We start from the raw sequence: 25,681 nt of genomic DNA, 5'->3' as shown, positions 1-25,681 counted from the left end.
GAGAAACTTATGTGACAGATTATTTAGGCTTCCCCTTTTCAGCAAGAATGGGGAATTTGCGCTGAAATTTCTAGATTTTGGTATTCGTCCATTGCTACTTCTGCCACCAGTTCCTGTTCATCTTTAAGAGCTGAGACCAGTAGCTTTTTGTCCTTTCTTCTGAGTTCTAAAACTGTTTTGTCCAGAAAGCGGTTAAATGTAAAAATTCTCCTCGCCATTCCAAGTGAGTGCGCATAATAGAAGCCCTTTATTTTCATTTGACTTGGCCTATTTTTGTAGCTTTCCAATTTAGTATTACCACTTAGTCATGCAGGGGTCAGCAGCTGTTCAGAGCACTCCTTTATGATTCTGTGCTATTGTTTTCTGAATTGTGAGGATACAGGTTTTAAAGATTGTATTTATTTATGTTGAGAGAGAGAGCACTTGTGAGTCGGGGCAGGGGCAGAGGGAGAGGGAGAATCTCAAGCAGGCTCCACGCTGGGTGCAGAGCCCAACACGGGGCAACATCTCACAACTCTGAGATCATGACCTGAGCTGAAATTGAGAGTCAGACGCTTAACCGACTGAGCCACCCAGGCGCCCCAAAGATACAGGTTTTAAACAACTTAATTGGGTTGTTCTGACCTTAAATTAATGAACAAATTGGTAAGTGTTAATTGCTTAGACCAGTGACTAGCACGCGGAAGGCACCTGACACCTGTTGGCTAGCCACAGGTCCTGTCCTGGTGATTGGCCCACCATCGTCCCTCGGCCACGCCCCAGGGGCTCGGTGCCGGACCCAGAGGGCTGTGGTTACCGGTAGGTGTTCTTGTGGCTGGTGGGATAGTGTGTTTCCCAAGCCCGGCGTTAAAAAAAAAAGTATGGTGTATGGTGTAAAACCGAAGATGAGTCAGGTCAGGAGTCAGAGATCCAAGAAATAAATCCAGAACCAGAGCCTGGGCGTTTGTGAGCTAGGAAACTGGGAGGTGGGTAAAAAAGGAGCCGTTGAAATGGATCCACAGAGTGGCTTGTGCTGACTGGGCCTTAACAGGAAAATGAACTGGACAAGGGTCTTCCTTTGTACCCTCTCACTTGGCCACCCCGCTCCCCCCCACTAAAAGGAGTCTTGGAGGCCCCTCACGTGGGAGAGGTATTTGTACCAAAGAAGCGGGAAGAATGAGACTGAGGTTTGACTGGACATTGGCAGTAGGGGCGCCTGGGGGGCTCAGTCAGTTAAGCGTCTGCCTTAGGCTCAGGTCATGATCCCAGGGTCCTGGGGATGTGGTTTTGGAATGGCGGTGAGGTGAGGAGCTGACGGCCTAGAAAAAATTCTTTTAAGGTGATTTTATTAAAGCACAGGGACAGAATCCATGGGCAGAAAGAGGAGCTGCGCTGGGGCTGTGAGGAATGGCTGACATATACGACGGGGTTGGGGAGGGAAGAACAAAAGGAGGGGTCTAAGGGACGTTCATATGCTAAGAAGGCCCTCAGGATACTGGAAGCCTGGCTGGTATCAAGCTGAGGTTGTTCTTCCCGCTAGCAAAGCACCAACGTTAAGATAGTTAGAAGTTTCCTGGAGGAATGTCACATATCCCACCCAGGAGTAGGGGGAAGGGGGGAGAGGTTGCGGGCTGTCAGCCTGTGCTTTGTCCTCCTCCTGCCTCTTGCTCCCTCATCACTGGGATCAAGCCCTGAGCCCCAGGTCTCATCGGGCTCCCAGCGGGGAGTCTGCTTCTCCCTCTCCCTCTGCCTCTTCCGCCTGCTCCCGGGCTCGCTCTCTATCAAATCTCAAATAAATAAATAATAAAATCTTTCAAACAGAAAAGAGCAATCGCTGCTATTTATTGTTCACCTGTGGTGTGCCAGGCACTTTGGTAGGTGCTGTATGTGGTAGCTACCCTGCTATGAGAAAATAATGGCGGATTGGCTGTCAGGAATTCCAGAGGGGGGTGAGTCGGAGGTCAGCCCCTGTGACCTGAGCTGGGAGGCATTGCAGTGGCGACCGCAGGAGTGCAGGTTCAGTCAGGCTGGGCAGAGGCCGGCCCCGTGGAGGGCAGGGTTCATTGTTGAATGGGAGGAGTAGGGGCCCTGAGTGACCGTGGGGTTTCTTCATGGTCTCGATGGAAAAGGGCACCAGCCAAGTCCCATGTCCACCCTGGCAGAGACTGCATTTCTACTGCGGTCATCTATGGCATATTTTTATTTTTATTTGTTTTTGTGGTAAAATATACATAAAACAGAATCTACCGTTTAACCATTTTTAAACGTACCATTCAGTGACAATAAGTACGTTCCCAGTGTTGTTACAACCATCACCATTATTGACTTTCAGAACTTTTTCATCATTCCAAACAGATACTTTACCCATTAAACAATAACCCGCCCAGGCCTTGGGAACCTCTGTCCTGCTTTCTGTGTCCATGCGTAGGATTACTCTAGCTACCTCCTAAGCGGAGGCCTACAATGTATGTCCTGTTGTGCCTGGCTTATTCCACTCGGCATCGTGTTTTTAAGGTCCATCCACCTTATAGCATCTGTCAGAATTTCCTTCCTTTTTATTTGTTTTTAAAATTTATTATTTTTGTAAAATTTTTCTTTTTTTATCCTACCTTTTTAAAGCTGAGTAATATTTCATTCTCTGTGTTGACCAGCTTGTGTTTATCTTTTCATCTGTTGATGGTATGTATGGCATTTTTTAGCAGTGCTCTGGGCACCTTCTCAGGATCCCATTTGTTCTCAAAAGGTCACTGTCCTTAGCAGTCCGAGAGTGGTGGGAGCTTACCAGTTGTCTCCTTCCCCAGCCCCGATTGTAACTACCTCAGGAAATCTTTATCAGGGGAATAATGTCATGTTCTGCTTTCACTTCTAATTCTTATCCTGTTACCTCAGAACAATCAGATTCTTTTTTTTCTCCTTGACTTTTTTCTCTCCCTTCTCTGCCCCACTCCCCTGCCTACTTTGTCGTTTAGTTCTTTCTTTCTTAGACTTCCCTTCACCTCCGCTTTGTCCTCCTGCCTCCTTTCCTCCCTGTCTTACTGTTCTCCTTCTGGAATACTCTGATCTTCTGTTTCCTCGTTGCTTTCCTCTTGTCTTTTTTTCTGGACTTTCTTATTCCCTTTTCTCTTTCCCCTAGTTAGTTTCTTCTTGCTGTACCATTTTTGATTTATGGCTCAAAATTCACCCGAATTATTATTTCTTTTAACTTTTAAAGGGTGTACCATATTCTAGTGTTCTAGGCATTTTGCAAATACTAACTCACTTAATTCTCTTTATACCTCTGTGAAGTAGATCCTATTTCTGTTTCCATGTTACACTGGATGACATTGTGCCACAGAGAGATTAGGTAATTTGTACAAGGTCAACCATTAGTGAAGGGTGGAGCCAAGATTGGGACCCACAGGTATGGCCCCAAGTTTATGGGCCCCCGATCTACTTCCCTGCTCTGAATGCAGCTCCCTAGCTCAAGGGCAGAGGTGTGTTGTAGTTCAAGGTCAAGTTAAACATAAAAAAATGCTTGTCCCACCAAGCTCTAAATGTTTAGAAGTACTATATCCAGAAGTCTCATGGTAGCCTGTGCGGAGGGGTATAAGAGCACCTGGCTGCGGGGGTCCCAAACAGCACCGCAGGCTGCTGACAAAATCCAAAGGCAGAGAAGCAAGTGGTGGGGAAACAAGGAAGGAATTTATTTCAGTAAGGTCAACATAGGGAAGACAGCAGACTAGCATCTCAAAGACTGTCTCCAAAGTGCTGAAAATAGTTCAGGTTTATATAAGGAAAATGTGGGGCAAAGGTGGGTGGGTAAGTACAGGTGGGCAGTGAAGGTCAGGCCAGTCATTGTCTTGGGGTCAGTCCCGTGGGGTCTTGCTGGCTCAGGGCAGTCCTTATTGCTTGAGGGGGGTAGTTTTGCCCACAGGGTCTTCTGCCTGCGCCGAGAGACCTGCTGGAAAGAAGAACCCAACTAGGAAGTTTAAGGTCAAAATGGAGGCAGCCAAAGTCCTTTTTCATTGTCTTATATATTCACAGGGGTCTTTATTTACCTTTTATCTTATACTCTTTAAATATGTATTTTTTACAAGTACCATGATTTAAAAAAATCTAAATATTTAATCTTTTTTTAACCTTTTTAAATTAAATTTTATTTATTTGAGAGAGAGTGAGAGAGCACAAGCGGGGTGAGGGGCAGAGGGAGAAGCGGACTCCACGCTGAGCAGGGAGTGCTGTGCGGGGCTAAATCCCAGGGCCCCGGGATCATGACCTGAGCCGAAGGCAGACGCTCAATCAACCGAGCCACCCAGGTGCCCCCAAATCATTTAATCTTAATTGTAGATTAAGAACTGAAAAGATATGTAGAATTGAATTATATAGTTTATATAGAACTGAAAGCAGCTTGATGACGTTATTATATAAAAAGGTAACCGATTTTCCTTAATACATTTAGTTTTGTTTTCTAGCTTTGTTTAATCACTGACCTCTGACATTGTAACGGATGGTTCCTTAAGTTTTTATTTCAGCTAAATTTATTTTGTTTCGATTAAATTACTAGTAAATAAACGTTTTTATTATACAGGGAATCAAAATATAGTGTGTAACATAACTTTAAAGGAAATATATAAAGCGTTATCCACGAATTTAAATTCTTAGCGTTTGGAGTGTAATCCATGCCTAAATTGCTTTCTGTCTTGTACTCATCTTTACTGGGATGGTTTAGCTGGGAAGTCAAGGACAATAAGCTTAAAGGAGAAAAGGAGAGCTAAGACAAACAGGTTTAGGCAATGTAAGAAATCTCTGCTTAACGCATCATCTAAATCCTTTCCACTGTCAGCCCAGTGTGGTGGAGGGGTGAGAGCACTGACAAGTCTCAGGCTCTGACTTTTATGCTGTCTTTATTTGCTGTGTGACTTGAAGTGATTTGCTTTATCTCTCTGGTTTGTGAGTTTGTCCTATATAAAATAGAAGTTGCTCCAGATGAGTGGTTCTCAAACTGTCCTCCCCGCCCCCCAAAATAGTGTTCTAAAACTGTACCAAGGTGTTCTTTCCTTTAAATAAAAATAAAGGATAGAATTTTCTTACTTTTGGGGGCACCTGGCTGGCTCAGTCGCAAAGTGTCTGCCTTCGGCTCAGGTCATGATCCCAGGGTCCTGGGATCAAGCCCTGCATTGGGCTCCCTGCTCGATGGGAAGCCTGCTTCTCCGTCTCCCACTCCCCCTACCTGTGTTCCCTCTCTCGCTGTGTCTCTCTCTGTCAAATAAATAAATAAAATCTTTAAAAAAAAAGAATTTTCTTACTTTTGAATTTTACCGCCTGAAATGTTATTAACCCTTTGTTGCTATTGCTGCCAATCATCTTAGCCAGCGCTAGGAGGCGGCAACTGAACAGTGGCCAAAAAAAAAAAAGAAAAAAAAAAAGAAAAAGTTGGAAAACTTGGGAATATCTAGTCCTGCTTAATTTGATAGTTTTTGAAAAAATTATAAAGTGAGGTTGGATGTGATTTTTATATAGCTCATATAATGGAGTTATTTGTGCTGGAATCATAACACAGGGGAAGCGTTCTTAGTTTACAGGATGAGAAGCAGTGTAGAATAGTGGTCGGATGCGTGGACTCAGCAGCCAGATTGCTCAGGCTCGGATTGCAGCTCTGCTACTTACTTACTAGCTCTTACTAGCTCAGTTCCCTGGACAAGTCATTTAACGTCTCTCTTTCTCAGTCCTCACCTGTATAGTGGAGGTAATAATATCCCTACTTCATAGGTTGTTGTGAGGATGAAATGAATCAGTGCATGCTGAAGTACTTAGAACATGCCTAGCACGTAGGAAGTACTTTACAAATATCAGCCATCATTATTCTGTGATATTAACAAATATATTAATATTTAATGGTACTCAGCAAAGAACGTTGATTTCCGGGGCTGTCTTCCACACACATTTGAGAACCATGAGCCTGGAATTTCTCTTCTTGTTCAGAAATTCTGTTATTCCATGTCATAGAATTGGATTCCCTATAATCTTTTTTTTTTTTTTAAGATTTTATTTATTTGAGAGAGAGCACGAGCGGGGTGAGGGGCAGAGGGAAATGGAGCAGACTCTCTTGCTGAGTGGGGAGCCAGAGATGGGGCTCCTGGGATCATGACCTGAGCCAAAGGCAGACAGTTAACCGACTGAGCCACCCAGGTGCCCCTATAACAGCATTTTAAAGTGAAATTGTATTTATAGCTCAACCTGTTATCTCGAGTACACATCTGCCGTTAAAGGCAGGCGATGAAGTGAGAGCTTTTCAACTTCAAGTCCTTGGTGGTTTCGGAGGAGTGGCTTCATTCAGCGCTGTAGGCCCATTGGTGGTGGGAACCAGGCTGGTGGATGACGAGGGGTATGGCTCAGGGGCAGGTGGCTGGACGGGAACTCTAGGAGCTAGGAGGAAGGCAGGCATTTGGGGAGGCGGGGGGCACTAGGGTACTCCCTTGTCCTATGTAGAGCCAACTTTATTAGTGAACTGGCTGGGAAGGCTGGCATTTATCTTTCCTTCTTCCTTCCGCTTCCTCTCCAGCTCTGTCACTCTTCTCATGCAAGTGTCACCTGGAGTGACCTGGGAAGTGGGCTGTCCATCTCCCCAGTCAGACTTGAGTGCTGCAGGAGCAGGGTTTTTACTCACCTTTTTATGTATCTGATATTGGCAAAGCCTGAAAAAAATTGCTACCATTTCTTGAATGTTCATCATTATGCTATGTGATCCCAAGTGTTACCATGTTTTATTGACTCTGAGATGTCAGCGGTAAGATACATAATTGCTTTATGTATTGTTACAAAAGAAAAGGCCTTGCCAGTTAAACTCTGATACAAGTGCTTTTGCCACTTAGAATTTTTATTATATACTCATTGAAAGAGCTCTTTTAGATTTATTTAGACATAGATTTTTATCACATCACTCCATGCACACATAAAAGGGAAAATGTAAGTAAAAGAAACTGATTAAGGTATTCCCCAAATTTTAACACTTTCAGAGTCTGACTCTTCAGAATCACTTTTGACTCAGAGTCATTGACGTATCTCTGTGCCATCAGGAGTGTTTCTTGGGGCACCTGGGTGGCTCAGTTGGTCTTTGGTCCAGGTCATGATCTCAGGGTCTTGGCATCAAGTCCCACATTGGGCTCCTTGCTCAGCAGGGAGTCTGCCTCTCCCTCTCCCTTTACCCCTCCCCACCGCTTGTGCTCTCTCTCTCTCTCTCTGTCTCAAATAAATAATTGAAATCTTAAAAAAAAAAAAAAAGTGTTGGTGAGGCAGTGTCTCTTAAAAGAGGTCACGCTGCTGTCTCTAGGAATCTCCTCCAAGCAGCTAGTACCTATTCTAGGAGGTTTTTCTTTTTCTTTTTTTAAGATTTTATTTATTTGACAGAGAGAGACACACAGAGAGAGGGAACACAAGCAGGGGGGAGTGGGAGAGGGAGAAGCAGGCTCCCCGCGGAGCTGGGAGCCCGATGTGGGGCTCGATCCCAGGATCCTGGGATCATGACCCGAGCTGAAGGCAGATGCCTAACGACTGAGCCACCCAGGCGTCCCTGGGAGTTTTGATCCTGGTGTTTTTTCACTCAACCTGTGGCAGGCTAGTCTTTCCACATATCTCAGTAATGACGGTATATATTGCAGCTTCATCCCTATCACTGTCTTCCATATCCAGGTCCTATAGGCCTTTGGTTGTTAAGGTTATTTTCCCAGTGATGGATATTTGCTTCCCTAATCAGATTTATGCTCAACTGCTGTTCCCATGCCTTTCAGTTTTAATGCCAAAAATTATAGCGTGATCTCTTTGAAGACATTTAAAGTGGCATTTAGACTCTGGGTGTCCAGTGTTGACAACACACGACTCAGTGAAGCGAGGACAGAACTAATAAATGGCTATGAGCAAGGTCACACACAAGCAGGTAGTGGCATCCACATCCTGTGACACCTTGAAAATAGCGACCACAGGACACCACAGTTGTAAAATAGATCCCTAGTTCAGAAATGTTGAAATGTGGGGGGAAAAATGCATTATAGGCTTTACAAAATACAGATTGTTAATTCCAACAACATCCATGCTGGGCAGATAATTTGGATTTTCAGACAAGGAAACTGTGGGTCTGTGTGGCTTACTAACATCATAGCTACTAAGCACATGGTAGATTTGGGAGAGTAGAACCCAGATTTATCTGATTCTAAAGCTCATACTTCCAACTCTATTACATTATTCAAGAAAAAAATAGACTAGAAGCTTCAAAGAAGCAAGGATCTTTTTGTTTGTTTGTTTTTTGATACACTGATGTTTTTTAAGGACCTAGAACAGTACCTGGCATATACTAAGTACTTAATAAATATTTGTTGAATAAAGCCCTTAAAGAGAAGATAGATATGCAGTCATGTCCTTCTTTTCCTAGAAATGAAGTCTGTAACATTTTGCACAAGGGGTAAAAGCAGGGAAGATGGGGGACCATTTTCTAGACAAGGTATAGTTTGTGGTTCACCAGTTCTTTCAGGTCTTAGAAAAGGCAAAACAGTGAGGAGTGGAAGGACGTCTATCCCTAGAGAGCCTGTCAGCACCAGCCTGTTAAACAGCACTAAGGTAGTTCCTGGATTCTTCCTCCCATCTCATGTAAATCAAGATCAGCGGGAATCTATGAATTGTGCAGTTAAAAATAAATTAAAAAGGAAGCCAATCTGATAAGCCTGACTATAAAGAAAGTCTGTGTACAGGGCATTTATATTTGATCAATTGCTAGGTTTTATTTATTTATTTTTTTAAGATTTTATTTATTTATTTGAGAGATAGAGAGACAGCACAAGCAGGCAGAGTGGCAGGCAGAGGGAGAGGGAGAAGCAGGCTCTCCGCCAAGCAGGGAGCCGGACGTGGGGCTCGATCCCAGGACCCTGGGATCATGACCTGAGCCGAAGGCAGCTGCTTAACCGACTGAGCCACCCAGGTGCCCTGATCAATTGCTAGCTTTTAAAAAATATGAAATGTTTTGAAAATTCTGACACTCTGATGATAGCTCATCTGTAAAATATAAAAGTTGACATATTTGACCACCACTTTGTGCTAGATCTTGTGCCTAGAATTTTTCCATATATCATGTAACCCTCACAGTAACTCTAGGAGGTAATTATTGTCTCCATTTTCCACATGATGATATTGGGGACTCAGAGAATAAGTGATTTGGCTGAAGTTCTATACTAATGGAGCAGTTGAGCCAGTCTGGGAGCCAGGATGTTCAACCGAGATTCTGCAGATTTTCTTCTGCTCTCTGCTGCTTCCCCTCTAAGCTTAAGGCAGGACTAGACTTTAGACTCTTTTTTTTTTTTTAAGATTTATTTATTTGAGAGAGAGAGTGAGAGCACAGAGAGGGACAGAGTGGGGAGGGAGAGAAAGGGAGGGAGAGAATCCCAACCAGGCTCCATAAGAGCTGGACGTGGGGCTCGATCTCACAACCCTAAGATCACGACCTGAGCCGAAACCAAGAGATGGAAGCTTAACTGACTGAGCCACCCAGGCACCCACCACTGTACATTCTCATTTTACAATGGGGACACTGATGCTAGAGGATATAAAGTGACTTATTTATGAGTGCCTAGGTGGCACAATTGGTTAAGCATCCGACTCTTGGTTTGGGCTCAGGTCGTGATCTCAGGGTTGTGAGATAGAGCTCAGTGTGGAGTCTTCTTGGGATTCTCTTTCCCTCTTCCTCTGTCTCTCCCACTTGTGCTTCCTCTCTTTCTCTCTAAAAATAAATGTCACTTTTTAAAAAGATTTTTGTTTATTTAGTAGTGGAGTCATGTCTAGAATTTAGTTTTTTTTCTTAAAGATTTATTTATTTTAGAGAGAGAGAACAAGTGGGGATGGGGGTAGAGGGAGAGGGAGAGAGCAGAATCCCTGACGAGTGCAGAGCCTGATGTGGGGCTCCATCTCATGATCCTGAGATCACGTCCTGGGCTGAAACCAAGAGTCAGAGTCTTAACCTGCTGTGCCACTCAGACACCCCAGTATTTTTTTTTTAAGATTTTATTTTTAAGTAATTTGTATACCCATTGTGGGGTCCGAACCCACACCCTGAGATCAAGAGTCGCATTCTCTACTGACTGAACCAGCCAGGTGGTCCTTAGACTTGAGTTTTCTTGAGCAGTTTATTAAATAATAAGTAATTGCAGAATGTCACACTGGTGACATCAGTTAGTTTCATAGAGAGAGAAACTCAATAGGTTTGAAAACTATATCTTACAAAGAACAAGAACTACCAAGTGGATATTCTTTAGCACGGCTTTGGATTCCAGACACTTTCTGAATTAAAGAGTTTTCACATCAAGGCTTTCTTTATTTGCTAATGGTATTGTAAAGCAATTGAGAACTGTGACTGGGCAGTATTTCACATCCTTATTGCCAAGTGTTACTTGCAAACTTCCTATGTGTAGATTAACTGTTCTGTTGTTTTGTTCCACAACTGCTAAGTAGTTATTTCCTTTTTTCTTCTCTTTATTCTTGTCTTAAATAGTTTACTGGTATTTTATGCCAGATGTAATGTCTACTTCCTTATTTGGGAAAGATTAGGAACAGGGTATTTCAGTTGGGGGTAAATTCCCCTTCCTTCTGTTTCTGCTTACTTACTCCTACCTTCCTTCAGGTGGCCTCTTCTCAGAGGTCATCCCTGAGCATCCACTTGGGATTAGGTGTCCTTTTTTCCCATGGCATACTGTGATAGCTTTTTTTTTTTAAAATAAGATTTTATTTATTTATTTGAGAGAAAGATAGAGAAAGAGAGAGAGTTTGAGAGAATGAGTGGGAGGAGGGGCAGAGGGAGAAGCCGACTCCCTGTGGATCAGGGAGCCTGATGCAGATCTTGATCCCAGGACCCTGGGATCATGACCTGAGCCGAAGACAGATCCTTAACTGACTGAACTACCCAGGCACCCCTGTGATAGCTTTTGAAACACTCCATACAAATTATAGAGTACCTGCCATATGCCAGATCTAGAGTTACTCTTGTGAACACACACATTCCTTGGCCTGTAGAACTTATAGTTGAGATGGAGAGCCAATCTGACAGAAAAATGCAATGTGATTGAATACCTTTTTTAAAAAGCTAATATGTGAGTGTTTGTTATGTAACAGGCATTGTACTAAGAATTATTTCATGTCATTCTCTCAGTAAGCTTATGATCCCCATTTTCTAGGGAAGGAATTTAGAGAACATGTGTTTTGTGCCAGGTCAGTTACATTTCAGAATTGCTACCCAAATCTAGGTCCAGAGCCCAGGCTCTTGTTTGTTTTTGTTTTTTTTTTAAGATTGTATTTATTCATTTGAGGAGAGAGAGAGACAGAGAGAGCACAGGCAGGGGGAGAGGCAGAGGGTGAGGGAGAAGCAGACTCCCCGCTGTGCTGGGAACCCAGTGTGGGGCTCGATCCCAGGACCCGGGGATCATGACCTGAACCGAAGGCAAACGCTTAATCATCTGAGTCACCCAGATGCCCCCAGAGCCCAAGCTCCTAACCACTGTGCTTTGGACTGACTGCTGCCTCTCTTCAGGTCAGAGCACTTCTCCCTGTGTGTCCCCTGTGCCCTCATGTACCAGGCACAGGGAGGTGAGTACCACTCTTGGAGTTTGAGAAGTAATAATGACTTACTAGTCAGACAGTGGCTATAAGTGATTCACCATCTTCCTTAGAGACTTTAAAATAATTCAAGATACTAACAAATGTAAAACAGCCTCCAAGTTATTCATCACAGTGTTGCTTGTAATAGTAAAAGACTAGAAATAACCTAAATGTTTATCCACAGGAGATTAAATAAATTAGGATCTATTTATACAATGAAATGATGCAGCTGTGATAAAGAATGAGGAAATGATATATAGATATGGAACAATGTAGAAGGTATGGTGTTTTGTAGAATAAGCATGGCTCAGAAGAGATGTTACTTTGTATAGAATCAGTAGCATGCTACCATTTGCGGTGGGAGAGACGGAGTATTTATTATATGCATGCAAGCATGCATGCAAGTTCTATGCTCAGTGTGGGGTTTGAACTCATGACCCAGGGATCAAGAGTCATGTGCTCTACCAATTGAGCCAGCTACATGCCCCAGTATTTTTGCATGTATATGCTTAGCATATCTCTGGAAGGGTAGACAAGAAATTGATAATACAGGTTGCTTCTAAAGGATGGTTAAGGGATTCCAGGTAGGGAGATTGTCCATGCCTTTTTATGCCTTTTGAATTTGAATTTGAAATAATAAGCACCTTCCTAGAAATGAAAACAAATACAGAATGGCACTCGGAGCTGTGTATGTTTCATGAGTGTGTGGGATAAGCCTGCCTTGGTCCTTGTCCCATCCCAGTGCCTGGCATAGTATGCACTTGAGTATTTATGCAATCAATGAACCAAGTTGAAAAAACAATCTCAAATTCCTCTTTAGGAAGGATACAACATCTCTTTTGTGGTATTCCTGCTAAAAATACATATCCTGAATCTAACCATGAAGAAATATCAGACAAATTCAAATTGAGGAACAGTCTGAAAGATAAATGGCCTATGTATTTAAAAAAATGTCAAGGTCATGGATGACTAAGAAAGACCAGGAGACTGTTCCAGATCAGAGGGGATGGAGGGACACAACTGGATGCATTGTGTAAAATGCCAGATTGGATCCGGGGCCAGAAAAAAAGTTGTTTAAGGATATTAATTAGACAATTGGCAAAATACAAATAAGGTCTGTAAATTAGGTAATAGTTTCATTGTAGCTTTCTGGTTTTGGTAGTAGTACCGTGAGAAGAAAGTCCTGTTTTTAGGAAATAGGTATGTAAGAATTCAGTAATAAAGTGGCGTGTGTCTGCAACTTACTCTCAAATATCAAAAGAGAGAAAGAGAATAATAAACACGTAGAATGCTAACATTTGGTAAATCTGAAGAAATACAGGTACTCTTTCTACCATTTTGTAGCTATTCTGTCAAACTATTAAAAAAAAAAAAAACCTTTCTGGGGCGCCTGTGTGGCTCAGTCGTTAAGCGTCTGCCTTCGGCTCAGGTCATGATCCCAGGGTCCTGGGATCGAGCCCCACATCAGGCTTCCTGCTCCGCGGGAGGCCTGCTTCTCCCTCTCCCACTCCCCCTGCTTGTGTTCCCTCTCTCGCTGTGTCTCTCTCTGTCAGATAAATAAATAAAATCTTTAAAAAAAAAAAAAAACCTTTCTATATGGAACATTTTGTGATTTCATAATATTGAGCCTTTTATGTCCTTGTGTACAATTTTGTAGTTTTCTTCATGTAGATCTTAATATTTTTGGTGACGTTTATTTGTAGGTATCTTAATATATTTGTTCCTCTAAAAAAAAAAAAATTATAGCTTTTACCATACGATCCAGCAATTGCACGGCTGGGTTTTTACCCCAAAGATACAAATGTCAGGATCCGAAGGGGTACGTGCACCCCGATGTTTATAGCAGCAATGTCAACAATAGCCAAACTGTGGAAAGAGCCAAGACGTCCATCGACAGATGAATGGATAAAGAAGATGTGGTATATATACACAATGGAATATTATGCAGCCATCAAAAGGAATGTGATCTTGCCATTTGCAACGACATGGATGGAACTGGAGGGTGTTATGCTGAGTGAAATAAGTCAATCAGAGAAAGACATGTATCATATGACTTCACTGATATGAGGAATTCTTAATCTCAGGAAACAAACTGAGGGTTGCTGGAGTGGGGGTGGGGTGGGAGGGATTGGGTGGCTGGGTGATAGACATTGGGGAGGGTATGTGCCATGGTGAGCGCTGTGAATTGTGCAAGACTGTTGAATCACAGATCTGTACCTCTGAAACAAATAATGCAATATATGTTAAGGAAAAAAAAAGAAGAAGATAGCAGGAGGGGAAGAATGAAGGGGGGTAAATCGGAGGGGGAGACGAACCATGAGAGACAATGGACTCTGAAAAACAAACTGAGGGTTCTAGCGGGGAGGTGGTTGGGGGGATGGGTTAGTCTCGTGATGGGTATTAAAGAGGGCACGTTCTGCGTGGAGCACTGGGTGTTATATGCAAACAATGAATCATGGAACACTACATCAAAAACTAATGATGTAATGTATGGTGATTAACATAACAATAAAAATAAAAATAAATAAAAATAAAAAAATTATGGGGAAAAGTGGGTGAAGGGAATATGGGAACTCTGTATAATCTTTTCACCTTCCCTGTAAGTAAAACATCCCAAAATAAAAAGGTTATTAAGAGAAAAAACAATAATAGCTTTGTTGACATATAATTCACATACTATACAGCTCACCCTGAATATCTTTTTATACATGCTTAAATAGCACTCTTATGTAAGGAAAGTATGCTTTTAAAAAAATAACCAACTACACTAGGTTATAATTTACACATAATTAATTTTAAAAAGATTTATTTATTTATTTTAGAGAGCGCGCATGCATGTGAACACGCAAATGAGGGTAGAGGCAGAAAGAGAGGGAGAGAGAGAGAATCTCAAGCACTCCCCGCTGAGCAGGGATCCCCGACAAGGGGCTGCATCCCAGGACCCTGAGATCACAACCCGAGCCAAAATCAAGAGCCTAGTGCTCAACAGACTGAGCCCCCCAGGCACCCCTAATTTACACATATTTTAATTGAATAGGTTGATGACTTTTGATACATGTATTCCCCAGGTAACCACAACCCCAGTCTAGATACAAGGTGTAAAAACATTACCATTTATCCAGAAAGTTCCCCATTAACTCTTTGTTTATACATTCACCTGTTGGTAGATGTGGCTTTGTTTCAGCACCCTCTGATGGAGAGGAGAAGAGTCGGGTGTATGCAGGGTGAATGTGTGTGTGTAGGGGGGCGGTTTTGGGTGGGGGTAAGGATGACAATGCTGAGGTGAAGCAGGAACAGGCTCCTCAGCGGCTCAGGAGAGTCTGCCAGGCAGTTATGATGTGGCAGTTCCTGTATTCCAGAGTAAGGCCCAGACATTGGATATTCCAGTCTTTTTTTATTAAAGATTTTATTTATTTATTTTAGAGATGGGGGAGGGGCGGAAGGAGAGGGGAGACCGCCAAGCCTGCGGGGCTTGATCCCACAGCCCTGAGATCATAACCTGATCTGAAACCAAGAGTTGGTCGCTTAACTGCCTGTGTCACCCAGGGGCCCCTCCAGTCTTTTCTTTCTTTCTTTCTTTCTTCTTTGAGTCTTATTCTGGTTTAGAGATTGGAGCATGTGCAGTCTAAGAATGTGCTTCTTGGCTTATTTCCATTAATAACGGGGGAAAATTCTGACTGGATCTGGGCCAGCGGTCTTCCCTTACCTTTGGTGTAGTGGTGTGCTGAGCAGTTTTTACCGTTCCTGTTCACGCACGCTGTTTTAATGGGATGATGGGAGGAGGTATATCAGGTGTGGCTGCAAAACAGCAAATCTATTAAACAGCAAATCTTACATGATTCTTAACATGTCCATGTTTTATCATCATCAAAAGGGAAGATTGATTTCCTTAAAACACCTATTTTGGAAAAGAATAAGGTTTCAAGAGTAGATTTAGTGCAAGTTGATGTTTATTAAGGCTTGTGATGTGTTCATTAATTGATCCTGCATTAACAAATGGGAAACAGAGTCTACATTTGTATTCACCAGATTGTGGCCCAGAAAATTCAGTCTCCTCTGCCTGCCATTTTCTCCTTGTTTTGTGACTTTTCTTATTCTCCTGTTCATTTCGAGTAAGTGGTATAGGAAGTCAGCATCTAAGCAAGTGTGCAGGGGATAGCTGAGTGGGGCTGTGCTGCTGTCAGGCTTGGGTGTGAACCCATCACCTATCTGCACTTACCATCCAGGAACCTCATTCTCCTCATCAGCAGAACTCAGAGATATACCTGCAGCACTTTTTTTTCTATTTTATTCCATGTTGTTGACCTTCAGTATTTATTCATTCATTTATTTACTTTTTAAGTAAACTCTACCCCCACCATGGGGCTCGAACTCATGACCCTGAGATCAAGAGTCACATGCTCTATGGACTGAGCCAGCCAGGCGCCCCAGACCTCAGTATTTTTTAGTGAGGGTTACACCTACCTGATGAGTGTCTAGAGCATAGCAAGCCTGCAATACGTTGTATGATCATTACAAATCATTTCTCCATTTTCACCTTTTTTGTCCAGGTGTGTTATCTTTTACAAAGCTTTTTTTTTTCTTTGTGGTTGAAACTGTAATTAATTAAAATGCATTCATCTATTTAAAGAACTTGGTTCCCTTTCTCTCTTTTTTTCAGGCACATTGCAGAGAGGTCTTTCTGTCCTTCATGAACATGCACGTGGTAGACAGATGACTGTCCCCCGCCGCGTGCGGCTCTAGGTGCTCTGGACGTGGAGCTGTCCAGCAGGGGGAAGGATGGATTCCAAAGATGAAAGCTCACACGTGTGGCCTACATCTGCAGAGCACGAAGAGAATGCTGCACAGGTGAAGAGTGGTCTTTCCAGCTTGGTGTTGGTAGCGGTTTTTCAGTTGGGTACAGTTTGCTGACAGCTAAAGAAATAGCAGCTTCTCTGTAGTAATGAGTAGCTTGGGGGGGGTGCGGGGGGAGCGGACCTGCAGGATGTGCACGGGAGGAATAGGGAGGGTTTTGGAGCTTTGAGTGTTCCATCAGTATGGGTCACTACGATTTAGAAGGGCTCAGCGACCACCCACAGCTTCTCTGCCATTTTCGCAACTTGCCGTCATAATTTGCTTCACGGCCCCATTTTATTTTACGTGCTTGGTGCTGAAAGTCTCCAACTGGAGTGTTTCTTTCATGTTACCTAGTGTAGGGTTTTGATTCTTCGTGTGTAATGAAGTACAAAGTATATCTATGGAGTGGCCTTTTCTTTTCTTTCAAATCAGAATGTAAAGGTCTAATGGCAAGTTGTCCCATTGAGTCAGCCACTTGGGAGGCTAGTCACTTATCCAGATGCTGCTGTGATGGGTGATCACTGCCTTTTGGACTGCGATCATAACCAGTCTGCGTGTTCTTTTGACTATTCTTAGCCAAGGCAAATGTCTGCTTTTTTGGTGTAGATTTGAATTTTGGGAATAGTCAGCAGTCATATGGAGCCATGTCTGGCCAAAGTGTAAAACTTAATTTTTAAGCATTGTAATAAATATGCAATTTTAATTTAGTTTTTCATTAACTTACATAACCTTAGTATTATTATCAAAATCAGGAAGTTAACACTGAAACACTTAAATATACACATTTATTTAATTTAAGTAATATAGTAAATATTACAGTAAATAAAATTAATCTTCTAGTATGATTTAAAGTCTGAGTCTTAATACTTATAAAAAATGTTCTAGTGATGCTTCCAGCAGAATAACTGAGAATGCTGTTCTGATTTTCATAGAAACCATTTTGAAGACAACTTTCATGTAGCTATGTATTTTGGTATATTTTGTTTATGAATGAAAATGTAGTCCATTCAAAAAACAGGGTCACCATTTTGTAGGTAACCTGATAGTAAACAGCAGAGCTCAACACCCCTCATTGCTCTCCCTCTTCCCAGTTGTTTTTTTCCTAGCCAGGAACTCTGATTTAGCAAAATACTGTGATGGGGACCAAGTTTTGATGTTAATGAACAAATCTAAAGTCACAAAATTATCTTGCAGCACTTAAAACTGTGCCAATTGTTAGAAGTCTAATTCTTGCAACATACAAACTGTATCTTCATGGACAAATCAAATTTGTGTAGAAGTTGGACTAATCACTTAGTATAGAAGTGGATGTTTGTTTTATTTCTGCTTGATTGCATTTGGTCTCCAGGTTTCTTTTTGGGGATTAAATTCACTCATACCGTCTTTGGAATCTACTACTCTCTGCTGGAGTGAACTGAAATTAAAAAAAAGTTAGGTCCGAAGCCAAGGTAGCCTAAGAGTAAAGATTCCAACCTAACTTCAGTATCAGCACATAAATTATTTCTCTCCCAAATGTGTGCTTTGGCCATCTGCTTCCATACCTTCAATATCGAGTATCAGGCTGTGTGCCAGGCTAGCCTTCAAGAATTCAAACCTCCGAAGCTGACTATCCAGAAAGCATTTTATAGAATTCAGTTTCTGCTTTAGTTCTTGGTAGGTAGAAAATTATTTACCCTGGTGACAACTGAAATAGTTTTCCAAAACCCCTTAAAAGTACTTGATTAGAATTTTCTGTGTCTTTACCTTGCTGGCAAGGAAGAGTTCTGTAACATTCATTGACTCAGCATACGGTTACCGACATGCCACCAGTACAGCCTTGGAGTGTGAAAAAAAAAACACGTAGGAAAAAAAGTGACCTTGTTTTAATGTGTCTGCTGAAAGGCACTATTAGTTGTGAAGCAGAATATTTATGACATGTTGAGGGCAATTGGCTTTTGAGTTGACATTGTTTTACATTGCAGAATAATTTGTATTTTGTATTTTGGTAATACTGTCAACCAGGAATCTTCAGTCACATTTCCAGGATCAGCTGACTGCCCCCTTCAGGACTCCCCAAAAGAGATGTCTGCACTGGACATTTGAGGCGAAGAGGAATTTGTATCAGTTGCTTAATATTAAGTAGGAAATCAGTGACAAGGTCCTTGGGGCCTGTCTCCAAGTCACTAACAGTGTAGATGACCAGGGTGTATCAATTTTCATTCTCCTTTCATTGGGGACATTTTAGAAATGCAACTGTGGACTGTGCTTGGTCAGCACGTATCTTTGTGAGATTGGTTTTGTTCTACAAGGACACTCGCTGCATCCTTGCTGCTTTCTGCCCCAGGTGCACTTTGTTCCTGACGCCGGAACTGTGGCTCAGATCGTCTACACCGATGACCAGGTTCGTCCGCCCCAGCAGGTGGTGTACACGGCAGATGGTACCTCCTACACTTCAGTGGATGGCCCTGAGCACACCCTGGTGTACATCCATCCTGTGGAAGCTGCACAGGCATGTGAAGGGTTATTGTTTCTAGTTTGTTTGTTAATTGCTTAACTCACCAATGACTTATGTTTATTCTCCGCCAGTCACTGTGCTAGGTGCTGGTGATGCAAGATATGATTCAGATAAGATTTGTGCTCTTCAGGAGCTTATAACCAACTTGGCAGAGGAAGATATGCCTTATTTATTTAAATTAAATGTAATAAGATGTTAGAGCACTAGCCTCCTATGAGTTCTTGTCCCAGTGACCATTGACTAGATTATCAACTTGTTACTTTTCCTTGTGTATCAAGAACCAAGTCAAAAATGCATTTAGTTCTGTATGGCTTCATCACAGATGGATCAGTGAGAAAACATACAGATTATATCAGTGAAATGTGTAAGCAAAAAGTCCTACTGGCTTATTAACTGCTATTTATTAATAATTGACTGATTCATAGGACTGTAATAGAAGCAAAGGTAAAGCTGGCAATTAGGACTATTTTCTTTTTTCTCAGTGACTTGGAGGGTTAGTTTCCAAATGCATGACACAAATATATAAATGTTAGTTTGTATGTTAGCACTTTAGAATGTACAGAGCACTTTTAGACATATTAAAAAAAATAAGTTCCATATTTTTGTACTGGAATCTTGGTAATAAAAATTTGCCCTCATGCAATATTAATCAAGAGCCCTCAAATCACTCCCAAGAAGAAATGGGGCCCCCTAATTAATAACTTTCAAATCTATGTAAAGATGAAATCACCAAGTAGTCAGATGGTACTTTTAGAATGCCTCTGCTTAGTTTATTTATTTATTTACTTATTATTTTTAATTTTTATTAACATATAATATAGTATTTGTTTCAGGGGTACAGGGCCTCTGCTTAGTTTTAGTCCCCTGACTATATTAAAATAAGGTCAGATAGTTTATGTAAAGAATGTCCTGTAGGCAACTTTAGTTTATTATTGTGTTACTAAATGTCTGACTTATGATAATTTTTTAAGTTTATTATTTTATTTTAGTAATCTGTACCCAACGTAGGCTCAAACTCACAACCCCAAGATCAGAGTCACATGCTCTTCTGACTTATGATAATTTTTATTGTTTTTTATTGTTATTTATTTATTTTTAAAGATTTTATTTATTGTTTGACAGATAGAGACATAGCAAGAGAGGGAACACAAGCAGGGGGAGTGGGAGAGGGAGAAGCAGGCTTCCTGCCAAGCAGGGAGCTCGATGTGGGGCTCCATCCCAGGACCCTGGGACCATGACCTGAGTGGAAGGCAGATGCTTTTAATGACTGAGCCACCCAGGTGCCCCTTAATGATAATTTTTAAATAGCAAGTCTAAGAAATCATACAACTGGCTAAAATTCTCTTATATGTACCTCTGGAATCAAAACTTAACCATAGTTCTTATTCCTCTAGGTTTGCTAAAGCCTTGGGTAGATTAGAGGAAAGAATATTTTTTCTGGATTGGTGATTTTCTATGGTGCCCTGGCTAAAATAATTTTGAAGATTTTCCTTCTCTAGTTAGTTCTGCTGTATCATGACTCAAATTATTATGTGTTTATGATGAGACCTTTTAAAAATTATGATTTTACTGACTTTATCCAGGAATGAATCTATGGAACATTAAATTCAGTTTATTTCCCTTCTGCTTTTTGATAATGAGAGAGCTTTTGTATTTGAAAGATATCCTTGTGTATATAGTAGTCTTCTGTGTGTCTGTATGTCTCCATCCATTTTCACTTAATTGCGAGTCGACTCCTGTGATACATAGTGTTTATGTGTGAACATATGCACCCTTGTTCATGCCATGTCTTGTGTTTTTGTGACATACCTTTTTAATTAGCCGTGGCATTCACCCTCAAGAGAGATTTTGCTTAAGAGTAAAATTGTCAAGTATGTTAGCTAGTTGAAATGGTTAACTTATACAATCTCTTTGGAACCGTCTGAATGAAAGGCTTAGCTAAAAGTAAGATTACTATCTTTATCTACTTTATTAATGAAGGATTATTACTGGCTATATGGGAATTAAGTCTGTCAAGAATTGGTGCTTAGCAGCAGGATAATTTTTCCTGTGTAGGCAAGCTGTCCTAAAGATTTATTGATAGGTTTTTTTTATTGTTGTTTCTTTTGTCTAGACTCTGTTTACAGACCCAGGGCAGGTAGCTTATGTCAACAGGATGCTACAGCTCAGCAGGTAATGAGTTGCCTTTTTGCCTTTTTATTGTTTCCCATTCCCTGGAATGCACTCCTCCCCGCCCCCCCCACCCACCCCAACCCTCTGCACTCTGCATCTCTGGTTGTCTACTTCTTATGTATTAAGAATGGTCTTTACTTCCTTTAATGAAAACAAAGAAAAACAACACTAACACATTATAATCAGTACATACTGAAATAGTCTGGTAATAAAAAAATGATTTGTCACGGAAATTAAAAAAAAACAAGTATATTAATAGGATATTGGTTCAAATTCTAAAGACTAATCCTGAGGTTATAAGTGTCTCTTTTTGGAAATTTGGGTAGTTTTTCTATTTTTAAATATTGAAAAAATTTCTGCTTAAATCACATATAAATTTGATAACAATCTTCCTCATTCTAGCTTCTGAAAAATTGAGATTTTTCTTAGTTTTCTTTTATTTTTTAAAATTTTTAGAAGATTTTATTTATTTATTTAGAGAGAGTGCAAGTGATGGGGGTGGGGTGCGGGCCGAGGAAGAGCGAGAGAGAGAGAAAATCTCCATTGGACTCTGTGCTGAGCACAGAGCGGGACGTGGGGCTTGATCTCACGATCCTGAGATCATGACCTGAGCCGAAATCGAGAGTTGGAGGCTTAGCTGACTGAGCCACCTAGGTGCCCCCTTTTTGTTTTTCTTTTAAAATGTTTCTTTCCTTTTATCCATATTTCTAATATATCCTATTTGACTTTGAGGGATTTCTTCCTTGTTTTCCTCCAGATTGTGAAAGTGATAAAGAAGATACAGAAGCTAGATACCCTCGGTCTTACTATAAGGGGACTATGGATCCAAATAAGTTTTATTTTCATGCTGGCTAGTATGACTATTATTTAGCTGTACCACTGAGTGTCATGAGTGATTATCAAGAAAATTCCCATTAGCAAGCACTTTGTGCATTTAAATTTTTTTTGGTTAGATGACTCAGATACTTCCATTTTAAAATTTGAAAAGTGAACAGTAGTTTTGTTAATATTATTTATGAAATCTAGAGAGAATTCTGAGGAGTCTTTGTCATATAATTTACAGTTAAATTTATTCCTGATTGGTAGTCATCTACAATCTTGTGGCATCCGTGAACCTGAATGAGCATTTGTCTTGTTCTGTTTAGGCTGCTGTAATATAATACAATGCACTGGATGGCTTATGAACAATAGAAATTTATTTCTCATAGTTCTGAAGAGGGGAAGTCCAAGATCAAGAGACTGGCAGATTCTGGTGCGGGCTTACTTCCTGGTTCATAGTCAGCAGTCTTCTTGTTCAGGCCTCACATGACTGAAGAAGGGGCAAGTGACCTCTATGGGGCTTCTTTTTTTTAATTTTAATTATTTTTCTATTTTTTAGATAGGCTCCACACCCAACATGGGGCTTAAACTCATGACCCCAAGATCAAGAGTCACATGCTCTACAGACTGACCCAGCCAGGAGTCTGGGTTTTTGTTAAGGATGCTAATCCCATTCATGAGGGCTCCACCTTCAATAGCTAATCACCTCTCAGAGGCCCCGCCTAATACCGTCACAGTGAGGATTAGCGTTCTTTTCTTTTCTTTCTTTTAAGACTTTACTTATTTGAGAGGGAGAGAGAGAGAGAGAGCAGGAACGGGGAGGAGAGGGAGAAGCAGACTCTCCACTGAGAGGAGAGCCAGAAGCGGGGCTTGATCCCAGGACCCTGGGATCATGACCTGAGCTGAAGGCAGATAGATGCTTAACCAACTGAGCCACCCAGGCGCCCCGATTTTAATTTTATTTTAATTCTCTGTGTGGTTAACATATGATGTTATATTAGTTTCAGCTTTGGGGATTAGCTTTCAAAATAATAAATTTTGGGGAGAAACAGTCTATAGCAGTGTTATTTTATTTTAATAATTCTGTAATAATTAGGTATATGCTTGAAAAAACAAATCATGCACATTTCTGTGAATATTGTGCAGTGGATAGGTTTAATTAGTTTTGACAATTTGGCAAGAAAAAATAAAAAAAAATCCCTTTGTCTTTCATAGATGATTAGTTCATTCACTCATTTTTGGAGTAATAATTTTTTTTCATAAAAAGTTGAAACAATGTGGAAAAAGAAGTACATAAAATAGATTCCAAACAAACAAATTCTGCCTAGAAATATCCTCATTAAGTTAATAGTTGGGAACTATTATTGCAGACATACAAATAAAGATAAGCATGGGGGGGGAAATGGCATTGTGCTCTAAATGCTGTTATTAATCTAAATGCTTTAAACTGAAATTTACTTGAGCAGAAGAAAAAGAAATTGAGGTGAAAGTGAAGGAGGTTGGAGTCATCATATTCTCTAAACTGCACTTAAGCGTCAGTCCTGTGTTGTCCTTGGCTCATGCTGTGATGACAAGGGCATCAGCACACGGACCCTTCTCCCACTCTCCTCTCGACTGTTCTGGGTGGTTAGGTGCATGATTATTGTGACTAATAAATTTATGTCCTGTTCAGTAACCACGATTATTTAGAGTTTTGCTCCATTCTCTGCTGGCATTTAATTTGTAGAAATCTTTTTTTTTAATATTTTATTTATTTGTCAGAGAGCACAAGCAGGGGTGGCGGCCGGCAGAGGGAGAAGCGGGCTCCCCGCTGAGCAAGGAGCCTGATGTGGGGCTCGATCCCAGGACCCTGGGATCATGACCTGAGCCAAAGGCAGCTGCTTAACTGACTGAGCCACCCAGGCGCCCTAATTTGTAGAAATCTTGAGTCTAATTTATTTTCCTCATTCCTTTTCTACCTTAATGCCTGCTTGATACTTTCTTTATCCTTGAAGTTTTTCTTGGAAGTCTAATGACTTCACCAGCATTTGAATCAGAATTTCCTAGGACAGTATGTGTCTTTTCATGTATAGGTTAAGACTTTCTTTCAGGAAAGTTTTCCTCTGTCAGACCTTTGAAAATCTTTTCAGTTTAATTTGGCAATCATTTCTTTTTTTAAAGATTAATTTATTTTATTTATTTTTTCTAAAGATTTATTTATTTGAGAGCGCAAGAATGAGAGAGTACATGAGAGGGGGGAGGGTTAGAGGGAGAAGCAGACTCCCTGCTGAGCAGGGAGCCGATGCGGGACTCGATCCAGGGACTCCAGGATCATGACCCGAGCCGAAGGCAGTCGCCCAACCAACTGAGCCACCCAGGCGCCCCAAAGATTCATTTATTTTAGAGGGAGAATGAGGGAGAGAGAGCAAGCGTGAACACACAAGCAGGGTGAGGGGCAAAGGGAGAGGGAGAGAGAACATCTCAAGCAGACTCCCCTCTGAGCCCAGAGCCTGATGTGGGGCTCCATCCCAGGGACCCTGAGATCATGACCTGAGCTGAAATCAAGAGTCAGATGCTTAACTGACTGAGCCACTGACTCATCCCTCTATAATCATTTTTTTAAAAGATCTTATTTATGTATGTGAGAGAGTGTGTGAGCACAAGAGAGAGAGCACAAGCCAGGGGGAGAGGCAGAGGGAGAGGGAGAAGTGGGCTTCCCGCTGAGCAAGGGAACCGGATGTGGGACTCCATCCCAGGACCCTGGGATTGTGACCAGAGCCGAAGGCAGACGCTTAACTGACTGAGCCACCCAGGTGCCCATAGCTATAATCATTATTATATCTATTCTTTTCCATGTTATTTGTGTAGTTTCCTTTATGTTCACCGTATTTCTTACTGTGTCTCACTTTTTAATTAACATACATATAGAGAAGTGCAAAAGATTGTAAGCGTATAGTGCAATGATATATCATGAAGTGAGCATGCAGTATAACCAACACTCAGATTAAATAGAACATTCCCAGCTCCTAAAAGCCAACCTTTTGCTTCCACCTAATCACTTCTCCTTCCTTTCTCCTCAAAGATAGCTACTCTCCTGCTTGCTAACATCATAGATTAATTTTCCATGGTTTTGAACTGTATATAAATGGAAATACCATTTCCTTTCTTTGTAGCTTCTCTTGTTCAACGTGATGCTAGGGGAGATCCCTTCATGTTGCTGAGTGTAGCTGTGGGGTTTTGTTTCCTTCTAGTTTTATTGATATCTAGAATTCAGTTTTATGAATGTACCATAATATATATTCAAGACTGTGATCCTTTCTCCACTTTGTTCTTCGAGAGTTTCTTGGCCCTTTGCTTTTCCATATACATGTTAGAATCAACCTGGAAGTTTCCACAAAAGTCCTGCAGGATTTCCAGTGGAATTTCATTGTTATCTATGAATCAGTTTGTGTGAAGAATTGCTGTCTTTATAATTTTGAGTCCTCCAATCGGTGAACATGATATATCCCTAAGTTTAAAATAAAAGTTAAAAAATTGTCTTTGGGTGGAGGTCTTGCACATCTTTCAATAGATTTATTCCTAGATATTTGGTGTGTTTTGATGGTATTATAAGTGGTATATTTATTTATTTTTTTATTTGTTTATTTTTATTTTTTTAAAGATTTTATTTATTTGACAGAGAGGGATACAGTGAGAGAGGGAACACAAGCAGGGGGAGTGGGAGAGGGAGAAGCAGGCTTCCCGCAGAGCAGGGAGCCCGATGCGGGGCTCGATCCCAAGACCCTGGGATCA

The 25,681-nt window shown here is 41.3% G+C and overlaps 1 protein-coding gene across 1 annotated transcript in view; it reads left to right on the top strand.

The window, feature by feature from the left end:
* PRDM10 (PR/SET domain 10) overlaps positions 1 to 25,681 on the top strand; it is a 93,813-nt gene that overhangs the window by 16,632 nt on the left and 51,500 nt on the right. The window contains 4 exon segments of the mRNA XM_027581156.2: positions 16,250 to 16,437; positions 18,749 to 18,913; positions 21,033 to 21,063; positions 21,066 to 21,091. Coding sequence (XP_027436957.2) covers positions 16,369 to 16,437; positions 18,749 to 18,913; positions 21,033 to 21,063; positions 21,066 to 21,091 — 291 coding nt within the window. The 5' untranslated portion in view covers positions 16,250 to 16,368.

This window comes from Zalophus californianus, chromosome 11, assembly GCF_009762305.2.
Source record: "Zalophus californianus isolate mZalCal1 chromosome 11, mZalCal1.pri.v2, whole genome shotgun sequence".
Lineage (NCBI taxonomy): Eukaryota > Metazoa > Chordata > Mammalia > Carnivora > Otariidae > Zalophus > Zalophus californianus.
This window is presented reverse-complemented; position numbering and strand designations above follow the sequence as displayed.